This window comes from Lontra canadensis, unplaced genomic scaffold (assembly GCF_010015895.1).
Source record: "Lontra canadensis isolate GAN:19392208 unplaced genomic scaffold, GSC_riverotter_1.0 scaffold36, whole genome shotgun sequence".
NCBI classification, from domain to species: domain Eukaryota; kingdom Metazoa; phylum Chordata; class Mammalia; order Carnivora; family Mustelidae; genus Lontra; species Lontra canadensis.
The window spans coordinates 13,943,503-13,967,577 of record NW_022631030.1 but is presented as its reverse complement, the minus strand read 5'-3'; the positions used below and the strand labels follow the sequence as shown (position 1 = coordinate 13,967,577).

The window sequence follows — 24,075 nt, the reverse complement described above, 5'->3', positions numbered from 1 at the left end:
GGGTGCCACACCCTGCCCAGGCCAGCCCCACCAGCAAGCTGGGCCGCCAATCATGCGATCATACTCACCTTCACTCTCAGGTAAGGATGGGAAGGGATGGAAGGGATGGAACGGCGGGATCTCCTCGCTCTCTTCGGAGCTCACCCGGACGTCCACGGGGGTCTCGGAGATGGAGGCAGTGAACTGGTCCATGTCGGCACGCTGCTCCTGAAGCAGCTCATCTGACAAAGACAGACACGGCAGCGAGTGGCTTTCAGAAACACCGCCAGTGTGAACGAGGCTAAGCTGGGTCATTCTGCGGAAGGGAGCATCTCGCCAGCTCACAAGGCAGCGGACAACTCCCTCCTACCTACAACCCCGATTCCATACCACTGCAGAACCCCAGCACCAGGAGCCCAGTGCCCCCGTCCCTGGCACGCCCCTCTCCTCTAGGAACTCATTCTGGGGCTCAATGGTTTCTTCCCACAGCAGAGCTCTGATGCATCCATAGGCCATGACCCCCAAATCTGTACCTCCAATTTACTGCCCTGTCCTCTGGCTCATCGGCCAGCCTCCCTTACACCCGCACTTATGTCCAGCAGCGAATTCTATTTTTCTCCTGTAGAAAGAGAAGGCTTCTCCTCAGTAAAGGGGCGCCACCCTCCCCGCTGCTGCTGACAGTGGAAGCCTGGGCCCTGCCCTCAGTGTTTCCTGCCCCTCTGCCCAGCACCCGAGCCAGCAGCACACCAGGCTCACCCCTCCTCTGCCATGTCAGGTTTGTCATTTTAATACCACGCAGCAGCCAGTGAATTTTTTTTTTTTAATTCCTGTTCTTTTTTAAAGCATAATACAGCTCTAGTCACTCCCTAGTGTAAAACCCTCTAAAGGCTGTTATCCTAGAATAAAACCCAAACTCCTTGATTTTGCTAAAATCTCTGCAAAGTGGCCTCTGCTAACTTCTTTAGCCCCCTTCCTCCCCCAGTGTTCCAGCCACACCGATCTACTCAAATGTGTCCGCCTGACTAAAGCTTCAGGCCACTGCAGGAGTCATTCCTCCGCTTACCATGTCCCCCCCCTCGTGATCTTTGCGCGGGAGGCTCCTTCTCATCACGTGGACCCCAGGCTACTGTGCTGACACAGCCTCCCTGACGACCCAGCTACTCTCCGCCGCGCCACTCTGTTCCACCCACCACGTGGCACTCCCTGTCTTGTTTTCCTGACTCCCCTACTGTAACGTGACCGCCAGGACAGACCGACTGCTGTCTGTGACACACAGCAGACAATGTGTTTGCCAGATAAATAAAGAAGAAGAGCAGAAGAGGGAGGGAAGTGAGAACGTGTGTAAAGCAGGTGCCTTAACTGCATCAGCAATTAAGGAGGAAAAGGGCAACAGGAAGCTCCCCAGGTCCCCTGCTATTTCACACCTTGGAGTTTTTCTTCCGGTCACAGAGTCAAGGTCAAGAAACTCAAAGGCTGTGTGGCTCCCAGCCAGTGCATCTGTCCCGGGTTACTCCCTGACCTTGCCACATAAGCTCTAGTGAATTTGAGACTTAAACCCTGGTGTGCTAATGCCTGGCTTCCCGGCCCTGGCTGCCCCGATTTCTCTCATCTTGCACTGCTGACACCCCTGAGCCTCGGCCGGAAGTCCTATTGGACCTTGAGACAAACCCAACACCCACCAATTTCCTCTTGGATTTCTTGGGCTACGTAAGGTACTTTGTAGAGCAGGGAGAGGCTCTGGTTCCTTCTTTCTTCAATCACATGGAGATGTGTCATCACCTGGAGGGACAGAATGGCAGAGAGGCCTTGTTACTAACAGAGCCAGGCCCAGGGGAAACTTGGCAGACGCTCACTTCCTCAAATATCAGCTGAAAACGTATGTTCTCTACAAAGCACAGCAAAGCAGCTGGCCAGAGGAAATGCATCCAACCCCACCCTGATTTACTGACCCCTACAGCACAACAGTCGCCCCCCTTATCTGCGGGGCCTATGTTCCAAGACCTCCACTGGACGCCTGAAACTGCAGACAGTACCGACCCCCATGTACACTGGGTTTTCTTCCAACGCATACATACCTAGAACAAAACTCAATTTATAAGCTAGGCACAAGAAGAATAACCAACAATAAAAAAAAACAATCATACTATAATACAAGGGACTTAATGTGGTCTCTCTCTCAAAATACCTTCTTGCACTGTTACCCTTCTTCTTGTGATGATGTGAGAAAATGCTATGTGACGTGACATGAGGGGAATGACAGAGGCCCTGTGACATAAAGTTAGGCTCCTACTGACCTCCTGAGGATAAGGGGCAGGTGGGGGCGGGGAGCGGATAATTCGCTTCTGGGCTGCAGCTGACTGTAGGTAACTAAGACTACAGACAGTGAAGCCTCAAATTGGGGGCGGCACACTTCTGTAGAAGAGTATGTTTAGACTGTATGTAATACCCCTTGGCAATCCGAGAATTTATCCAGAGAATGCTTGGAGTTAAACGAAAATATATTTTAAAATTTCCACTAGACAGTTATTGATTTGACTTTTATACAAGGCACTTAGTAACTGTACTAATCGAGAGTAAAAAGCACCCTAAATTATACAATGCCGGATACTCAGTAAGGTTTTGCTGAGTGACAGACGGAGGGAGTCCATTTTTACCACTTGTCAGACTGGATGGGGTAAAAAGAGAATGAAATCATGAGCTGGAAAGTAGATCTCCATGGAGAGGGGGCCATTCATGGATTTGCTTAGTGAAGTAATTGCTTGAAATGATTATCATGGTGAATAATAGAACAAATTTATTCACATTTAACTGAATTAGTTAGTCCTTCCAAAATGTACGCCAAGGTACAAGTAAACCTGATTTTAGGGGGTGATAAAGACTTACTTACAACAGTTCTAGGTTGTTCATGTTTTTTAAAAAAAGGAAAAAGCCCATCAAAAATGGTCATTTACTCTTAAAAGCTTTTCTTCCGGGGGAAATGAAAGGTAACCTGGGGTAACATCCACCGGAAGGCGACAGTGAGGCTTCATGTTGCCTTAGCTGCAAGCTAATTCAGGATGGTTACACTTGCAGTTACCATGCTCGTCCTAAAGAGGGCGCTCTAAGCCTATGGCTTAATTAGTGGGCTTGAAGCCATTAGTATGGTCAACATGGAAAAAAAATTAAATGGAAAGATGCTTTTATTGTAGATTGATGTCTCTCTGACCTTTAAAAGCAGGGATGAAAGCAATTTAATTTTATATTTGCCATTCTTTCAATCAAGTAAATTGATGGGAAAGCACAAGAGTAAGTGCCTTAGAAAATGCAAATGGAAAGTGAAAATGCACCACCCTCAGTCTTTGCAAGCATGTGGATGCTGTTATACTTCCCATGAATTACAGAGCCATTTGATCGAGGACGGTTCTTATGCCCCCAGGAGAAACAAGAGCGACAGCATGGAATACGGGATACCCGTATCTTCCCCGTGAGAAGGGCTTACTTCCCAGTGAGCCCTGAGCTACAGTATGTGGGGTAGGAGCACCAGACCGTTTAGCACAGACCGAACACGCACGCCATAACTGGCTACACGTATTCAGCATTTTCTAAAGTGTAGAGAACAGGGAACATGCAAAAGTTTGTGTAGTTCAGCAGCCAAGTTCTACTAGAACTAAGGGCTTAGAGCACAGAGCAAATACCACAGAGGAAGAGCCGGGTTTTCCCCGGGATCTGCTAAGAAGGGAGGGCATTCTACTCCCCACGCCATCTGCTGTGGCACTGTGAGCCTGCCGGCAGACAACTCCTTCCCTAGTTGTTAATACGCTGATCAAGGTCTCTCCTTTCCTTCTATTCTCACGCCATATACTACATGATAATCTAGTTTCCCCACAAAAAAAATCTGAAGAAAAAAAAAAGTCATGTTTTTTGTTTCTGTTTCATTTTCCTGTTTGTTTTCAAAAAAACCAAGCAGACCTGAAATCTAGCCCCTGTCAAGGTGGATGCATTGTTCCACCTACACTTCCTGGAAGCTACTCTAGGACTTGGCCTTCTGCCTTCTCTCTTACTCCAACCAGCTCAAAGCAAAGCCTTGAGCTCCAGGTCTATGCCAGATGCCTCCCAGGGTCCCCAGAGCCATCCGTGTCCACATTCTCCCACTCTTCTCGTTCCCCCAAACATCCGGCTTCTGGAATGTGTAAGGGTAGTTCTTCATCTTCACGGCTACTGTAATTAATACTACACTGATGGTGAGTTGCTCAAGGGTACAAGCGGGATTCCATTCTACAAGGTCAGATGCTAGCACAGGGTCTGGCATGTGGACAGCAGGCTCTCCAACATCTGAACCAAGGGAGCAGCCACCGCGGTTGCAAGACTTCTGGGCTGACTGCCTTGCAACCATAATACACACTCGGCAAGAGGCTGGGAGGCGAGTCTCTGGGGAGATGGGCAAGTCCCCGGCAGCTAAGTGCATCCCATGGACACTGGGCAGTCAGCACAACACTCGATTTAAAATACAGGAGGAAATTAAATAAGATCAGCTGTGTCATGACAAGGCCCTCTAGGAAAACCAATAGGCTAAGCTATTAGACTTGCTGGTTTACAGGGCCAGCAGGCTTGCAGGCCAGGCTTCTTTTCTACAAACACAAGAAGAGTAAAACGCAAGTTAACGGATGATACTGAAATTAAGAGGATCCAGAAACAAATCTCTCCAGATCACTGTAAAGGAAAGCTGGACCCCACATGGGACAAAACCCAGGAATGTACCACTGTCTGTCTCAACTAAAACTCATGCACAAAACAAACAAAACAATTTCTTAGAATTACTTGATATAGTTGCATATATCCATTCATTCGGATGAATGGATAATGAACGGATATATGCAAACTATGTATCATTCAGATATGTCTATATCTGTATGTATTCAAATATTCATTTTGGTGGTACCCAAATTCAGAAATAAACAGGTCTAAAAAAGACTGAAAAACTTAGTCCTTCAATATAATCATGCATTCCTAAACTTCCAGAAACTCTTTTAAGTAGAAATAACCTAAAAGAAGAAAGTATGAAAAAGGTATTTTTACTATCAGCACCACCCGAACACTGATCAAAGCAGTCTCCCCACTAGAGATGCTCCCACCGCAATTTCTACTCTGTCTAGTTGTACCTGGGATTTCATCTGGGCTGCCTTTTCTGGGTCAACAGCCAACACATGCTGGTAATGACGGATGGTATGCAGGCGATCTTTGTTCTCAGCGCGGACGTAACGCCGCAAGGCCTGAAGAATGCGATGAGGCTGTAAGAGAGAACAGTAGTTTAAAGATCCAGACACTACAGAATGAAAACAGGCTGGAAAGCAAAGCTTAAAAACACTCACCTAAGAATGTAAAGTCCAGTCAGGCATAAGGATGAAAGCTGTGCTTTTTAAAGCTTTTAGCTTACCCAGTAGCAAGAAACTACCTTTCCACAGAAAGTACCAAAAACTAAGTTCCAAAGTTATACTGGCTCCTTAACCAACAGTGTTTTCCAGAATCTCTAGCCCACTCTCCCACTCAATCTCTCCTCTTTCCTGGGTTAAGCATCTGACACCTTAATTACAAGGTTGGCAGCCCCTGTGTCACCCAGAAAGACTCTACTTGCTCACTTAAGAAGGATACCAAAAAAAAAAAAAAAAAAGGAAGAAGGATACCAATATCCTACTTTCCAGTACTTTCCATCCCCCCAAAGCAAGGGGAGTTAAGAGATTAAGTTAACATTAACTTAAGAGATAAGTTAACATTAGAGTTAAGAAATAAAGAAGCATGAGGCCACTAGCACAAAGGGCTTTGACAAAAGTTCCTTCACCCCTTTGTTCATAATCTTATTCAGAACAGAGTGAGTGCCAAAGCTTTGAAAGGCAGGTTTTTATTCTTTGAAAGTAAAGCTACTACAAAATTCAGTAACTGAGTAACTACCAACCAGAATCGTGAGGTCAGACACTTCCGTATCACAAGCGGCACACGCAAGCAGAAAGTGTGGTGCTCCGGTGACCTAAGCACATACTAGAACGTGATACCTCTTTCTCCCTGCTCCGCTTTCCGTACCTCCTCCAGCCTCGCCGGAACTCATCATAGAAATGTGATCATTTTGCTGACCCATGATCATCATCCGTCGGTTCTACGTGTGGCCGACACTAGAGCCGGCAACCCCGAGGACAGCACTCGTCAGTGACCGGGCTCTGCACACCACTCACCCGCGGCGGGTCGGACTGCAAGGCGGCGAGGTAATTCTCCAGAGCCATTCGGCGGCGGTCATTCAGCATGGCTTCCACTCGAGCCAGGTGGGTTTCCACCAGCTGCTGCTTCTCGCTGGCCGCCTCTTTCTCCAAGGCTTTCACCATAGCTTGGAAGTGCTAAACCCGGAAAGCAGGAACGGCATGTAATTCACGGCGCCTGGAGGAAGTCTAAGCAAACAGCCTGAGCCCCCATTGCTCCTCTCTTCACCCAGAACCTGTGCAAGTCGGTAACAGGGTCAGAGGAGTGGAGCAAGGGTAAGATCCAAGAACACTCTGACTGCTGTCAGAAAAATCACGTGAGAGCATGTTCGATCAGAGCATCAGAGTCCAAATTAGCACTTCTGTCGCTGAAATCACCAGTGTTGCAAGCCCAGTGTGGGCTTTCTCAATGTGCCCTGCAAGAGGAGGAAAGCTGTCCTTTCCACACTACGGCCAAGGCGCCCAACTTCCAAATCCTGAGACACAAACCAACGGGAGCTAGAGTTTGAAACATATCCCAACAGCATGGTAGGTTATGCTGAGTCATTCACGTCGAAGTCCTGAATGAAGGGCAAGTTATCTGTGAAGTACCTGGCCAGGCTTGAAGGTAAAGTTTGAAGGCCGTGGAACTAAATTTCTCTGCATAGGATGCATTGACTATGTAGTAATTAATACTCTCAGATTTTCAGAGTGATTGATAAAAAAGAAAAGTGTCCCAATAAAGTCTTAACATTGTGAGAAGCTAGACTTCAGTGAATCATAAACACAAACTGATTTAAAATGCAACCTGCTTTATGAAACCCAAATCAGTCTTATAAATTGCTATCCCTATTCCTAGCAACAGTCTCTTCTATTCAAGGGGCACCCAGCTACTGCTAAGACTAATGTTACATTCTTACAAAGTTAGAAGATGGACTGGTACCTTAGAGTGTCTTACTGTCTGCCTTTTGAATTTTGAAGAAGTCTGCAAAAACAGAATTCAGAGGGCACCTGAGTGGCTCACCCAGCTCAGTGTCAGACTCTTGGTCTTGGCTCTGGTCAAAATCTCACGGTCTTGAGATCGAGCCCCTACCCATGCACCCATCCCTTGGGCTCTGGAAGGAGGAAAATTCCCTCTGCCCCTCCCCCAACTCACACACACTCATGCTCATGCACACACATGCACTCTCTTTCAAATAAATAAAATCTTTGAGAGAGAGAGGAAAAAAAAAAAAAGAATTCAGTACTGCTGAAAAACAAGTCACAGCCTAAGAATGAAGATGACCGAGGATTTTTGCCAGGAGAGCAGAATTAACAAACAGAGGCTAAGGTTGCTTCCTGGCATGAATTAGGTGCGTTCTGGTTGGTTTGCTTTGCTTCTATTATAGGTGATCAGTTCTAGAGAATGCCAGTTTGGAGGTGAGAAGAAAGAAAAAAAAAAAGGCCACTTAAAACATCCCTGTAACATAAGCTCTCGACTGAGAGACAGTGTCAAACCCTAATTTCCTGGGCGTCTGGCTCTGACTGGGTTTCAGAGGGCCAGGCTGCAGGCTCTGTCCCTAGAGAACGCATCCTACCTGAATGAGAGTCTGCCTCTCTGCTTTCGGGAGGTTCTTGGCCTGAAGCTCAGCCTCTTCCCATTCCTTCTTTACCTAGAACAAAGGTCAAAGCCACTATCACCAGAGAATCATCTCTGAAACAATCCCCCCGTTTTCTAACACCAACACCAGGCCCTGAAATCTAATAAAGGAAACTGCACCATATGACCCCTCACGAGCTCAGGGCTGTTCAAGCTTGTTCACAGAACTACTGTCTCAGAAGCTCCCAGACCATGACCGTCCCCAAACAGAGCCTCAACTCCATGACCTCCCTGTTCTAGATAACCCCAGGCAAGTTATTTAAAAGTCTTTGCGCATTAGCCTCCTCACAGATGTAAAATAATGGGGGTGAGCGTCATGTTTTATACCTACTTCTCAGAACAGTTGTGGATAAAAGAAAACGACAAACATTTCCTGAAGCATAAGCCCAGCACAGGTGATGTGTGAGCTTTTAGGCAGTATTCAGACCTAACAAGAAATTCTTTTCCATTTTCTTTCAGTCTTCCTAAGTAACTCCAGGAGAGATCTGCACTACGGTGCTCCATGTTGCTCGAACACTTACAGCCCTTTTAAGAAAGCATCCTGAGGGGCACCTGAGTGCCTTAGTTGGTTAAGCGCCTGCCGCAGGGTCCTGGGATCGAGCCCTAGTCAGGCTTCTTGATCAGTGGGGAACCCGCTTCTCCCTCTCCCTCTGATGCTCCCCGTACTTGTGCGCGCGCACATGCTCTCTCTCCCTCTCTCCTCTCTTGCTGCCAAATAGATAGATAAAATCTTTAAAAAGAGAAAAAAGCATCCTGAGACTCAGAACCTTCAGCAGGCAACAGCATCTAGCTAGAGTGTGTTAATTCAGGTTTGCTCTCATCTATTTTTACAGCTACCTGTTCTAATGGCAAAAGACACTAGCTTTCTATTTACAACAGTTAAATAGTTTCCCTCCTTAAAATAAAAAAATTTTTAAAAGCTAGTTCATAGCAAAGAAAAATAACAAGGACGTAATGGTTATAGGAAGTGCTCCACAGAGTCTGAACACGATATGCACGCAGAGAGTTAATTATATTATCGGTGGGGAGGGGGGTGCTGGGCTCTCCCAGAAGAGGGCCCTGCTAACCTCTCACACCTTACCTAACACAGCATGACAATCTGGGGGGGATGGTGTCCCTTTTCTTCAATGATGAAAACCCTACTACCCAACGCCAAACACCAGGAGCATAAGGGAAGTGCCAAGCTTTACCCTGTCCATCCGGTTGCGGTGCCGTATTTCCAGCTGCTCCTTAGCCTTCTGGAAGCGGGCATGCTCATTGTCATCTGCAGAGGTCTCGAAATACACATCGACATCATTGGTTGGCAGAGGAGTTGGGGGAACTGAAACGAAATGACAAGAGGGGTTCCCTTTGGGGGTCAGGCCCAACACGGAAAGCGCGTTGGGCTCTAGAAGAAGGCTGAGCAGAGCACCTGCACGACGAACTAGCTGGCCTTGCACCGTGCTCCCAGGACACGGTGCTCCTGTCTGCCAAGACTCCACTTGGTCAGATCACAGTGCTCCATCTTCCTCACGTGACATTCGACCACGAGGCCAGTCCGGGCCCCCTCCTATCTTTGGCACCAGCCAGGCACCTACTTAGGACTCAGGGGAAGAAAAAGAAATCCTCTATACCTTCCCACAGTTCCTGAAATCATAAAAGCTAAACTCTAATCATTTACTGCTGTCACTGATGGCTTCTAGCCAGAGACAAGGGCAGGTATCAGACCTGCAAAGGCACCTCCCCCAAATTCTCCATTCTGAAAGGAACTTTGGTGCCGAATGGTGTTTGCACAGAGACTGCGTAGAGGAAGTCCAAGCGGCTTAGCTCTAATGTTTTAGTTACAAATAGGACTGAAGAAGTCTTAGCCCCATCCCCAACACCAGGGATAAGAGGGACGACACTAAGTTGCTGTATTTGACAAGGACGCACCACAGAGTGTGAAGATACTTTGGGCGTTTCAACCCATGGCACTCACTGGCCTTACCAGGTCACTGCCCAAGAACAAACCGTTAGAAAACACACTCCTCCCTGCTGGTCAAGCATTAAGGGCTTAGTGGCCCCAGGCAAGTGAAGAGCTAGCAGCACAATGGAGCCGAACCTTATAAAGGAAAGGTTTGAGATGACAAGTTTACTTGCCTGACCCCTGAAGAAATACTTACAAACACTGGGACTAGCCCAGTTCACTCCCAATTTCCCAAGCCAGGGCAGAAGGACAAAGAACTTGCTGATACAACTTGCTGTATAATATGAGAGCTAAGTGGAGAGCCAATACCAAACCCAGTGAATTTCAATTCAGAAATAAAGTCACCTTACTTCCAGAACGGTGTAGCTGTAACACAACACTGAAATAACTGTGTCACTGACAAATGCAACTACAAATTAGTCAGCCACTCCAAAGTTCTGCCGCCAAAGCATCTTTCCCTTAGCTTTAAATCTAAAAGCTGCGACTAAAATTTTGTCAAGAATGTCTGGCTCCTACATAAAGTTTGAAGACGATCACCACAGCCAATTTTCAGACTAACCAAATTAGGATACACAGCTTCACAAGCCGCCTTCCCCGTGATACTCTGAAGTTCAGCCGGGAGAATTTCAAAGCCCTGAAGTCCATCGGTGCCAATGAACAAGCTGCCCTCAGCAACGCATGTCTGCAGCTTAAAGGCTTATGTGCTGGAGACCGTCTTCGGTTCCTATCACTGGGCTGGATAAAGATAATACAAAACTCAAGCTGCCACCACCCCCTGGAACAAAAAGGTAAAGGCAGAGCAGCCCCAGAGCTCTGCTGGGACCCAGACCTACAACCATGTCCTTCCGTCCATGTGAAAACAACCAGCTTAAGAAACCAGCACATTTGCCCACCTCTGACCCCTCCGGGGAGGGGCACACACTTGACCAGCAGCACAGTGATGCTTCTAGGCTCTCAAAGCACTCAACCGGGGACCCCACAGATCTATGAACCCCAAGCTTCTCTGTGGCAAGTCTTCCCTACCGTAAGCGCTGGGAAACTACAATTCTGTAGACGGCAGAGCCAGGAATGCTGTAGAGGACAGCCATTCCATCACAGCTGCCCCCACTACCTACGTGATCCTCTGGGAACGACGGTCTCTCTGCATTCAGGGAGATCTTTAACGACCCAATTCCTCGGGCTTCACCCCCAAATAATGTATTGTTTCACCTTAGTTTAAGTAATTTTACAAAGCAGGAAGTATCACAATAATTTCTGTCTTTCCTGAACAAAGAAGTTCCTGCCACAAAGTTCCCTAAGGACTCATACTGTTTCCACACTTTCAATTATTTCTAATAAAAACAGCTTTTCCACAGAGCAGCAGCTGGAGTGGAGGTGCCAAAAGCATACCGTATCATGTTAAGATTTAAAACAGCTTTTGGTGGGGGAGGAAAGAGGAACATGAAGGTATCTGAACGAAAATCCATCAGAAGCTACAGCCCAACATCTTTAAAGCAAAAACCAGAAAGGACCAGCAACTCCTTACTCTAACGAGTTCCAGGATCAGAACCAAGAAATGAGTGTTTAGCCTGAGCGAGGATTTTCCAAACACATGGACTAGCTAGCACTGCGAGGTAAGACAACAGGGGCCTGAGAAAGGGAAGGGAGTCACCACAGAGAAAAGCGTTAAGTTCTCCTACCCGTATCTAAGTGAACCCAGCCCAGCTGAACAAACCACTGAATGTCCTCTGTGACCAAAGGACACATGAACTAAAATTCTTTCACTTCCTAACGGTCTGCGTGATCCAGCGTTGCCAAAACCCTGGAGAAACAGAGGCTACAGTGCAACTGCAGAGCTCGCTCCTAGAGTGCATAAATTAGCAAGACATCTCGATATTCTGGACTCTCAAAAAAAAGTAACCCTAGGGTCACTTCTCTAAAGAGCGGGCACCCCCTCAGCCAGCACCATGGGGGTAGGCGACAGGGTAGCCCCAAGACAAGAGTAAGAGGGAGAAGCCCAGGAACAAGAACGGGCAGAACTCAGGACCTCTGTGCTGACCATCCTGTGCCTCTCCACCACAGCCAGCCACGGTCAAGGCTGCCATCCCCAACCAACACAGATGTGCACCGGGAGCCCACAGATGACAAGGCAGGATGCGAAAACAAGCCCCCAGGCTTTCCCACTGGGCCGGGGAGGGGACACACCACCAGCCACCGCCACCAGACCCACGGTGAGCATGGGACACACAGAACTGGGCTCACAGCTGCCAACAGGAGAGCAAAGCCTAGATCTAGAAAGCACAAAGAGGAGGGGAGGAACGACGACAGCAAACACCTGTGTCGGCGGGAGCACGACACAGACGCAGTCACGAGGACGGCCAGGAGAGAGACAGAACGCTGGAGAGAGACAGAACGCCGGACAGACAGGGCCACGGCACGGAGCCCGCGCACCGAGACTTACTCATCGCTTTACACACAGCCATACAATAATCCTCAGACTCAAAATTGTTCCTGTTGCCTCCGCAGCCGCCATATATAAAGCGCACGCACTTCCCCTTGGAGAGGTCGAAGTACCAACGGGGCATCACGGCCCGGCAGGGCCCCGTCATCGCCTCCTGCGAGCAGACAGCTGTGTGGAAACGGTCAGAAGGTCAGCAGGACAGAGGCAGCGGCTTCGTGCGCTACCCAACTGCTACAGGCCGGCGACGGCCGCGCCGAGGCCCCACGGACGCGGAGCCTCCACGGACGCCGAGCCCCGCCGGGACCTCACTGCCCTGGCCAGCCAGCTCGCCAACTCCGGCTCGTCGTTCAGGGGGATGCGGTCGTCCTCCCGTTCTGATGGAGTGCAGGCAAGCAGGAACAGAAAACATTTCTCCCACTGTCTGGAGTCTAGACCAACACGGGGGGGATTCTGGGTCTCACTGCTCTGGGAGCCTCACAGTTCTGATCCGGCAAGTGGAGCTGTGTGCCTGACCTGTCCATCATGCTGGGGTCAAGGACCAAAGGAGCCCAGTGCAGGGAGAAAGGCTGCTTTAGTGGTGATGACCACAGGAAACACTACTCAGGCACCCAGGAAGCATGCGTGGGCATTTTTATGTTTTCCAAGGTAAATCATAAACTTTTAGACTTTTTCAGTATTTCCCCCACACTGAGTCCTAGATAATTCTTCAGAGTCTAATGGCTTCAAATATACACTCAGCAGGAGACTGCGTTTCAACAGCTCTAGAATGGACACAACCTTTTTTTCTCTTTTTTGGGAACTGGCAAGATGAAAATCCTTCACCAGTAGGTCGTTAAACTCCACCCTCCCCGTCACAGACATCTTCTAGTGGACAAATGTGGCAGCCTATAGATGGGAACACAAGAACCAAGAAGTCACTTCCATTCTAGGAGGTCGGGGCTTTGACACACTGAAGAGGGGGCGTCCCTCGGGGAGAGAACATCTCGGGCTGCTGTGGAAGAACCCTGCTCAAGCATAAATCACCTTATCTCCCGGATTCTCTGGTCTAGTCCTTCTTCTCTAGTTAGGTCCTTACAACACAAATGAGAGTTTCTGATTCAATTTCAGGTCCCTCCCTGGGTGTGTCAACTGCCAGACCCCGCAGGGGCCTGGCCCCCCAACGGTAATATGGCGCCACCAGTGTGCTGGCGAGCCGATCTGACATCAGCACCCAGGAGCACCACCTCTCCTGTGACTTACCTGTGATGAACGCAGTCCAAAATTGTAAGCAAGTATTACCAAATGGATTTTAATGCCACAACTTTACATCAGGTTACCTTTAACGTCATGAGTAATTTCCTTTTCTGAAACTGTCCCATCGCTGCTGGGTTCAGTTGGGCTCTCCTCATTGTAGTCATCTCCTTTAAAGGTGTCGTAGTAGTAATCACGGTCTTCCACCACTTCCTCCCCTTCCTCCTCATCCTCATCGTCCTCATCCACAGCTGCTTCTGTGAAGTCCTCCAAATCTGCTTCGGTAGGAAATTCACTAAAGGTCACAACAGAAAAGGAAGATTAATACCAATTCTTATATGCACAGCACAACAATGATTCTCCTCCCTATTCTGAAACACAAAAACAGAGGCAGGAAATAAGCTCAACTCACAGCTCACTGGGCCGCTACAACCCTCAGCCCAGCTACACCAGCAAAAGGGCGGACCTGGTGGGCAGGGACTGCATTAACCCGCAGCAAGTCCTATGGCTAGAACGAAATGCCGGCTGGCTCAACTCCCACTTTATCCAGAGGCGGGCACTGGCAGGCCCCGGCCACGAGAAAAACCATTTCACAGGTGCAAGACAAGAGTTTACCTCTTGTAAATATCATAGTCTTCCTCTTCATCCTCCTCCTCTTCTTCCTCCTCCTCCTCTTCCTCCTCTTCCTTTGACACAGTAGATTCAATCATCTTTGTCTGAGGGCAGCACACATACTCAGTGCCGTGAAACTGGTCTACCCCACAAGGCAGCAACATGCCGTAGCGATATAAGGTCATTCCCTGAGTCAGACAGGCCTAAAGGAAACCCACAGGTCCACAAGAGAACATTAATACATTTGGTCAAGTAGTCCCCAGTCATTAGCTTTATCCAAAAGAAATGCCAGTCAAATCACTATGCAGGGCGTCTGGATGGCTCAGTCAGTTAAAAGGCTGCCTTTGGCTCAGGTCATGATCTCAGGGTCCTGGAATAGAGTCCCACATCAGGCTCTCTGCTGAGCAGGGAGCCTGCTTCTCCCTCTTCCTCTGCCTGCTTCTCTGCCTACTTGCACTCTGTGTCAAGTAAATAAATAAAATCTTTTTAAAAAATCACTATGTAAAGCTTTCTCTCATGGACATATCAATTTTCTGTCAACAAGTTGTGATGCCATTATTTTAAGAAGATTTACAAATTTTGCTTAATGGGCAATGGGAAACATCATCTGAGCCAGGAACAATGAAAGACCAAAGTTAGAAAAAAATTAAGAAAAAGGGAATTCTTCTAGTAATTATCAATGCTGGCTGAAGGTAGTCAGAGATAATTTACATTCCTTGCTGAGAGGGCATGGTGTCAGAATGTGACCAAAGAAACTGACTAGTGATTCCTCTTAACTACAGAAGACATGTATAAGAAAGGCTATTTCTCCTCCCAGAAGAATGAAATGGCATCTAATCCTATCGGTATATATGTTGAGACAGGGTTTTCTATAACTGGCTATTTCTACTCTAAATTCCTAGGATTGGGATGGCCTCCTTGGGAACCTGACTGACAGCATCCTTGCTTTTTAACATCCTTAACTTGAGGGGGTGGGCAGTCAACACCGCATTTTCCCATGAAAATACCCTCCCAAATATGTTTAATTTAGAAGATACACGTAATCTTACATTTTGAAGAGAAAAAGGGAAAATAAAATCAACTTGAAATCATGAGGTTTGGAAGAAAATGCTACTTTCTCCCTTAACCAGAATAACAATACATGATCCATTCTTTTACCTCTTTGACTACAGTGTGCCAATGCTGGTGATTCTCGCACACCTCCATCCGCTCTTTGTGGAAAAACTGGCACTTTTCTGGAACTAGTAGAACATCACTTACGAATTCACCCACTAGAAGAGAGAAAAAGCTTTGTTACAGGCAATCTGATGATTCGAGGTAGCAAGGACCCTCACTGAAGACTAGGACAGTTCTGTAGTGGGGCAGGAGCAATCTCAAATGTATAAAAAAGCTGATGGGCCTCTCTCATCTTCCAAGGTCAACTGGACATTATACATCCAGGCAAGCAGCCACAACAGCTCAACATTCTGTTACAGTGATGGTCTTTGGGACTTTCCTCAGTCTTTCCAAACTCTAAAATCCCTTACAGTCCAGTTGCAGGGATAACGCAACACATGATGGGTAGAACAGGAATAGGAGCCCCATGCCCACCATTCCATGACCTCAGACACACACAGACAGTCCTCTGAGTTCACATGCATTCATATTCCTAGTCTCTTATTCCCTCATTCTGCTCACATTAGGTTTTTTTGTTTGTTTGTTTGGGTAAGATTTGTTCATTTATTTTACAGAGGATGGCGGGAGGGGCCGAGGGAGAGAGATAGCCTCTCAAGCAGACTCTGCGCTGAGCACACAGCCCAATCCCACCGCCCTGAGATTATGACCTGAGTCGAAACCAAGAGAGGGATGCTTAACTGACTGCGCCACCCAGGCGCCCCAGTTCTAATAACAAAATAACAAAATGCCAAGAAACTCAGGGTGTTCTTTGGAAGTACGGATGACTCTTACTTTAGCCCTTTGTGTACCTAAAGACACACAGCTCTAAGACAAAGCACTGTAATAAGTGAACTGTAATAACGCATTGTCATAAGTGAATCAGGAACGACTGTTCGATGGAAGGGAATGGGTGCTTCTGTGATGGAAAACTCTGGCAGATGCTACTTTTTTTCACCAGGTGACCAGCCTAACACGTGGTTTGTCACTGACAATGACAAAATGACAAATGTGATGTGCTAAGAAGAAAATATCACCATACAGTCTTTCTGCCAAAAATATGTCATGAGTCTAATCATGATAAAACAGTAAGAAAATTCAAATTCAGAGATATATTTAAACAAATGACCTAAACTGAAAAAATATCAAGTCATGAAAGATTTTTTAAAAAGAAGGAATTGGGGAACTGTTGATCAAATGTAATGTTTCATCCTTTTTAAAGGAATGCTATAAAGGACATTATTTGGACATTTAGAGAGAAAATGTCCAAGGTAGGATTTTTATATTGTAGTTATACAGAATAAAGTCCCTGCTCTTAGGAGAAAAAAACTGAATAGAAGTGAACTGTCATTATGTCCCAACTTACTTTCAAAGGGTATAATAACAACAAACAAAAGTTAGATACGATGTGCATGTGCACATGTGTACACACACACACACACACACACACACGCACACAGAGTGGACAGATAAAGCAAAAATCAGAAAACCTTGGTGAAGAGTATAAAGGTATGCACTGTTACATTTTTTCCTATAGGTCTGAAACTTTTCAAAAATATTAAAGCTGAGGAACACCTGGTTGACTCAGCTGGTAAAGTGTCTGCCTTCGGCTCAGGTCATGATACCAGCATCCTGGGATCAAGCCCCAAGGCAGGCTTCCTGATCAGCGGGGAGCCTGCTTCTCCCTCTCCTTATGCCGTCCCGCTGCTTGTGGGCTCACTCTGTCTCACATAAATAAATAAAATAATTTTTTTTTAAATACAAAGCTGGAAGGAAAATACACATAGCTGTTCAAAAAACAGAACGTGATCTTTCAGAAATACACACTGACATATTTACAGGAAAAAAAGTACTATCTGTGATATGTTTCCAAATTAGCAAGGGTAGGTAGGTAGGAGTGGGTCCACAGACAATGGGAGAGTGACTCTCAAAATGATGATCGTTACACAGCTGGACCCCGGGTACGTAAGGGTTAACAGTATTATTTTTCTCTATGTTTGGACATGTTTGTAATTTCCATTAAGAAAAGGCTAAAAATACATCTATCACGGGGGCACCTGGCTGGCTCCGTCAGTAGAGCATGTGATGACTCTTGATTTTGGGGTCTATGTGTCCACATGGTGTGTAGAACTTACTTTAAAAAAAATATTCATGTATCACTGGATCATCACCCAGAGATTCTGATTCATTAAGCCTAAGTGGGACTCAGTGATTTTCACTGAACAAACATTACAGAGATTCTGATCCATCACCAATATGCTCCACACCAGTTCTCAGTGGAGGAAAACAGAGGGAGAGAGGTGTGTGCTCAGCTCAGGAAGAGATGCAGTAAGTAGGGGCAGGAGAAAGGAAGCAGGCAGCTAACCTCTGAGGTCTCCTTTTCTTTTCTTTTTTTTTTTTTTTTTTTTTTTCTTCTGAAAAAGGAAGTGAACAGGAAAGTAATCTGGCCTGAGAAAGGTCTCAGGGCTTTGAACTAGTGGAAAGTCCATGTAGACCCACTAGGTTTGTCATTGTGGCCTGGTCCTCCAGGACTGGTCCCCCCAGGCCTCAGACTCTGGGCACTACAGAAGTCAATCCTTCCATGACCCAAGTGGCAAGTGAAAGGAGTCCTTGATCTACTTTAAGGGGGGAGGTGTGCTCTGACATTACAAGCTGGAGCAGTAAACGCGCCTCCCCACATAAAACAGCCTTTCACAGGGTAATGACATTTCACACTATTTTTTTTTTTTTAAGATTTTATTTATTTATTTGAGAGAGAGAGAGACAGCGAGAGAGAGCACAAGTGAAGAGAAGGTCAGAGAGAGAAGCAGACTCCCCGTGGAGCCGGGAGCCCGATGCAGGACTCAATCCCAGGACTCCAGGATCATGACCTGAGCCGAAGGCAGTCGTCCAACCAACTGAGCCACCCAGGCGTCCCACATTTCACACTATTATTAGCACAAGGGAACTGGGGGGTCCAGTAGCTCCATCTGACACTAACGCAGGAACACAAAGTAGTAAGTTAGACATAGTGTTGCCTTGACGCCCTAAAGGCTCTAAGGTGGTAGAACATGTACATAAATTTTTTCAATCAACCAGGCACAATCAATGCTTTAAAAAAGCAAAATCCCCATGGGTAAAGGAGGATCTGCCTCTACTAGGAGAAACAATCGTGACACTCGACCAAGTCAGAAATCACTTAAACTATGACATCCAACCACCAACTCATACTGTTTTAATGTGATCACCCTGTATTGATGAGGCAATTTTTATATTTAATTTATGAAAAAGGCAACAAAAGAGTATATTAGAAGGCAGTGTGCACAGGGTTAAATGCTGGAGTTCAATTTCAGCACTATTGTTACTACCAGAGTGGTCTTAGGCAACTTACTTATTAACCTTTCTGTGCCTCGATTTCCTTACTTAGGTGTGAGGATGAAATAATATAATATGCAGAGCACAGAGAAAGCTTGGAGCAGAACCTAGTGCACGGCGCCCACAGAGCAGGAGGTGAGTGTGCTAGCTCTGATTACCGATGCTAATGTTGCTACAGCCTTGACCTGAGTAGCTTCACACAAAGCAAACTATATATATACCTATAGTTATCATACACAAATCTATAATTTGTAAAACCACAATTTTGTGTACAAATGCGACATCAGAAAAAAATTTAAAATAGCAATTTTATTATTAGATATGCAGTCTATTAAAAACAATAAACCGAGTTTAAAGAATACAATGGAATACTATATATCAGGTTAAAAATGAATGAAATCTATTTATATCACACCTTAGACACACCAAAATGATGTAAAGTAAAAGTTGTAAGAGGTCAAGTAGAGAATTATACCACTGAGGTAAGTTTGCAAACACAAAAACAAATGGTCTGTAGATACATACATATATAGAAGCATAAAAACATGCGAGACAGATGGAAGGTGGGGGGTGGGTGGGAAAAACAGGTGATAGGGATTAAAGAATATAGCTATCATGATAAGTGCTAAGTAACGCAGAGAATTGCTGAATCACTAATATTATATATCTGTAACTAACAATAATGTACGTTAACTACACTGGAGTTAAAATTTTTAAATTAGTAAAAACATAAATAAAATAAAGAAGCTACCTGAACTTGGGTTCTTCCTCACCCCTCAAAAACATGTGAGAATAACATGCTAACAAGGGGGCAGTGGTTACCTTGAGAGCAAGGGAAGGAAGAAGGGAGGAAAGGGAAGGAAGGATGGGGCCTTGGACCATTTCAAGCAAAGCTGGCACAATGTTGAAGAACTTGAATCAGGAAGATGAGTACTGAGTGACCATCATATTGTGTTATCTTTTCCGTGTGCTTCAAATACTGTATTTCAGAATTAAGTTTAAAATGAAAACTTTTAAAATGCCAGTGACTTAATAATTAACTCCATGCTATCCTGTAAAATTAAATGCCACCAATCCTTAGCTATTCCATGACTGAATCAATCCGTCTGACCTCTGAAAACCAGAAGAAACTAAAATTTAATAAAAATTAAAAAAAAAAAAAGAATACTCTTTGAGTCAACAAATACAATTCTAACAACATACTCTAAGGAAATAATTAAGCAAGTCAATAAAGATATTTACTGCGGTGTTGTTAATATCAAAAATTGGAACCAACTTAAATGCCCATCAGTAGGGAATTAGTTCAATAATGGTAGCTATATACAATGGCATACCATAAGGTCACAGGTTTGTGTCTCTATGTAACATGGAAAAACTTCCATGGTGGTGATTAAGTAATTTTAAAAATCATTAAAGAAATAGGGGTGCCTGAGTGGCTCGGTCGGTTAAGAATCAGACTCTTGGGGTGGGGTGGCGGGGGAGGAAAAAGAATCAGACTCTTGATCTCAGCTCAGGTTTCGATCTCAGGGTAGTGAGTTCAAGCCCTGTGTTGGGCTCCACACTGGGCATGGAACCTACTTAAAAAGAAAAAAAATAATAAAAATAAAAATCATTAAACAAGGGATGCCTGGGTGGCTCAGTTGTTTAAGCAGCTGCCTTCGGCTCAGGTCATGATCCCTGCGTCCTGGGATCGAGTCCCACATCGGGCTCCCTGCTCGGCAGGGAGCCTGCTTCTCCCTCTGCCTCTGCCTACCACTCTGTCTGCCTGTGCTCACGCTCTCTCTAACAAATAAATAAAACCTTTTAAAAAAAATCATTAAACAAATAAAGCAGGAAATACACCCCATATCTCTACCACTCTTCCTTCAGCCTGGTTAACTCCTTGAGAGCAAAATGATGTAAAGTCAAAGTTTTAAGTTTGTCTTTTATTCAAAGATATATAACTCCCCTAAGAGTAGTACATAATAGATGTTCAAATGTCAACCTTAAAAAGAAGCAATAACAAAAGAGCACATGTAGTATGACCCCATTTAAGGAAAAAAAAAAATGCATTTAAAAGCACACATATTTCCATTTGTGTCCAAAAAGAAAGGTCTTTTTTTTCTTTTAAAGATTTTATTTATTTATTTAACAGAAAGAGAGAGAGAGAGATCACAAGTCGGCAGCAGGCTCCCCACTGAGCAGAGATTCCAGATGTGGGGCTCAATCCCAAGACCCTGAGATCATGAACTGAGCCAAAGGCAGAGGCCTAACCCACTGAGCCACCCAGCCGCCCCAAACTGTAAATCATGGTGCAAAAAATGGAAATTAGTATTTTTGCTTCCTCTACCTTCTTCTATTGAAAATAAACGGTAAATTTTATTTTCACTATTTAAGAAGCTGATCAATGAAAATGGCAATTTAACAAAACCTAATGAACTTACGATTTCCTTTAAGCTGCACTCATGATCTAGCTCCAACCTCCACCCACGCCCTATGATCCTATGATTCTGTCTCTCTCTCAGACCATCTCCCCCGTAAGCAGGGCCATCACAGCCATCGGGTTTTAGAGCTTTTCCAGAGTTGCTTAAGTTCCTTTTAAAAAGAACAAAGGTCATGTACCCACTTGGGAAAGCCCTCAACACCAATACTCACACTTTTTTTGGGGGGGGCGGGGGGGAACTTACTGCAAAAGTACTCTCCAGCTGCAGATAGGAAGACCATGTCTGTTTTGGGGCCCGGGAAGCTTGAACCAGGTGGAGGGGGAAGCCTTCTGTCATGAGATGGAGCCAAGAGAATTGACCTGACCATTGAATGCAAATTTCTGTGAGGTCTAGTGGCCACCTAGACTAGCAGATGTCTCAGAAGTAAACAGGGTAAGGGATGCCTGTGCGGCTCACATCGGGCTCCCTGCTCAGCAGGAAGCCTGCTTCTCCGTCTCCCACCTCCCCTGCTTGTGTTCCCTCTCTCGCTGTGTCTCTGTCAAATAAATAAAAGCTTTTAAAAAGAGAGAGAGAGAGAGAGACCGAGGATAATTCTCATGAGCAGAAACACTCCAGGGCCCACGGTGGGGACGGGGTGAACTGTGGATGGGCTGTCGTGAATTCAAAGGTAGAAAATGAGCAGCTAACAGGCGCCTGTGACGGCCAGTGAGACCTCGAGGTGCAGCTGCGAAAGGCAGGACCCCAAAGCCTCTGACAATGAGAACTGTCTTTGGCAGTCATCACAGTCACACTCTCTGTCCAGATCGCCATCCATAAATAACCCAAAACAAAAACAGTCACGGGCTCACAAAGCTCTCTTCTTTTGGTACAGGAGCCAGCCTACATGGAAATGTCAGGGATGACTAACTCCTTCCCCCAAAATACCAGCAGTTTTGCTTCTTCACACATCACAAACTCCACCCTACTTGGATCATCTTATCTACCTACCTACCTACCTACCTACCATTTATGTACATTTTTAGGAGTCAATGAGTAGTAGTAACCTAAGATACAAGGTCATTTTGAGAAGGGAGACTGAACTGAAACAGGTCGCACTGATGGGTCCTTAAGCATCAAAAGAGGGCAGAGCTGAGTGACACGAACACTTGAGGTTTGCCAGGCAGTAATTATCTTTTCTATTGTTATTTTTTAAAGGAAGCTCTACACGTAACATGGGGATCAAACTCACAACCCCGAGATCAAGAGCTGCATGCTCTAGTGACTGAGCCAGCCAGGCGCCCCATTAGCTAGCAGTATCTTCAAGGGGGTCTCAGGGCCGAAGCTAACCATACTTCTACCATCACTTTGTTCCAGCATGTGGTATCCATCTTACTATGCACAGGAAGAGTTACTGTGGTTCTTCTAGTGAATAAAACGTACAGGACTCTTACTTTCTACTACATCCATATTTAGTATAGCCTGTATGTTAAAAGAATTCTGTATGGTTGTATAACTCCCTGAATATACTATAAATCATTAAACTACAGACTTTAAAATGGGTGAATTATATAGAATGTGAATACAGCTCACCAAACTTGGTATTTTGTTAAAGCAGAGACTGACTGGGGAGCCTGGCTGGCTCAGCTTGTTGAACGTCTGACTCCTGATTTCAGCTCAGGTCATGATCTTGGGGTCGTGAGAACGAGCCCCGCATCAAGCTCTGCACTGGGTGTGGAGCCCGATCCCCAGGATTCTCTCTCCCTTTGCCTCTGCCTCCACCCCTCCCTGCCTCTCCCTCTCTTTCTATCAAAAAAAGCAAAGACTGATTATTTATAGGAGGCGCTCAGTACATATATATACTGAGGATAACGGAACTGGAGGCATCAATATGAGCTAATATTTCTAATATACGCATGTAGCTATAGAAATATGGACTTATGTGTACGTGTATATGTATATATACATGTATTTCTTGACTCTGTCTGATGAGTGGGCCTAGAAGCAACAATATCCTAGTACACATAATGCCCAGAACTGGTTTCTAAATACCCTCTACTGAAAGAAACCAGGGCTTCCTGGAGAAAAGGCAGGCTCCAGGGATAGAAGCAGGAAAGCATAGGATCAGCCTGGATCACCTTTTAGTCAAATCTGGACAATGAGTTCATAAGGAAATCAGTGAATGCAGACAACATCTGAACCAGGTGATAAAGTTACCATGGACAACCTGTAACTCCTAGTATCATGCAGCAAGAATGACGCATCTGGCGTAGCCTCCTCAAAAATACAGAAATCAAAAGAATCCTAAGAGGCGCCTGCCTGGCTCAGTCGGTTAAGTGTCTGACTCTCGATCTCAGGGTCATGAGTTCAACCCGTGCTGGGCACGGAGCCTACTTTAATAAATAAATAAATAAATAAATAAAAGGATCATAAGACAAACCCAAATTGCAAGGCATTTCCACAAAGTAATTTGTACTCTCCAAAAATGCCAAGGTTATGAAAGACTAGGAGAGACTAAATGCAATGTGTGATCTTGAATTAGATCCTGACATTACTGGATAAAAGGTGAAACTTGAATAAGGTCTGTAGATTAGATTTAGATCAATGATAATTTCCTGATTTTGATGATGTGGTAACATAGGAGAATGTCCTTGTTTCTAGAAAATCTACACTGAGGTACTAAGGAATAAAAAGACATCACTTAAATGACTCAAATGCAAAAACCCAGCAATGGAGGGTAAGGGTTGAGGGTGTTGGGGGAGTAAATACAGTTAATTTTACCGTATCGGTCAAATGGTAATAGTTGGAAAATCTGAGGAAAGAGTATACAGGAACTCTTTGTACAATTTTCTAAGCATTTTGTAAACTTGAGATTATTTTTAAATTATTCTTTTTTATTTTTTAAGATTTTATTTATTTATTTGACAGACAGAGAACACAAGTAGGCAGAGAGAGAGAGAGAGGAGGAAGCAGGCTCCCCGCTGAGCAGAGAGCCCAATGCAGGGCTTGATCCCCGGACCCTGGGATCACGACCTGAGCCGAAGGCAGAGGCTTTAACCCACTGAGCCACCCAGGTGCCCCAAATTATTCTTAATTTTAAAGGCAAAAGCAACTCTAAAAGA

General features: G+C 45.5%; 1 protein-coding gene across 4 annotated transcripts in view; it reads right to left on the bottom strand.

Moving 5' to 3' along the window:
• Positions 1 to 24,075, bottom strand: part of APLP2 (amyloid beta precursor like protein 2) — an 80,962-nt gene that overhangs the window by 7,243 nt on the left and 49,644 nt on the right. For 2 of the 4 annotated variants that reach the window (XM_032868935.1, XM_032868936.1), the window contains exons 4-13: positions 15,207 to 15,319; positions 14,052 to 14,251; positions 13,523 to 13,731; positions 12,207 to 12,374; positions 9,012 to 9,142; positions 7,760 to 7,834; positions 6,183 to 6,341; positions 5,118 to 5,246; positions 1,659 to 1,758; positions 69 to 221 (exon numbers count right to left, since the gene is read on the bottom strand). In XM_032868935.1, coding sequence (XP_032724826.1) covers positions 69 to 221; positions 1,659 to 1,758; positions 5,118 to 5,246; positions 6,183 to 6,341; positions 7,760 to 7,834; positions 9,012 to 9,142; positions 12,207 to 12,374; positions 13,523 to 13,731; positions 14,052 to 14,251; positions 15,207 to 15,319 — 1,437 coding nt within the window. The remainder of the gene's footprint in view (positions 1 to 68; positions 222 to 1,658; positions 1,759 to 5,117; positions 5,247 to 6,182; positions 6,342 to 7,759; positions 7,835 to 9,011; positions 9,143 to 12,206; positions 12,375 to 13,522; positions 13,732 to 14,051; positions 14,252 to 15,206; positions 15,320 to 24,075) is intronic. The other 2 variants (XM_032868937.1, XM_032868938.1) reach the window with 1 other exon arrangement.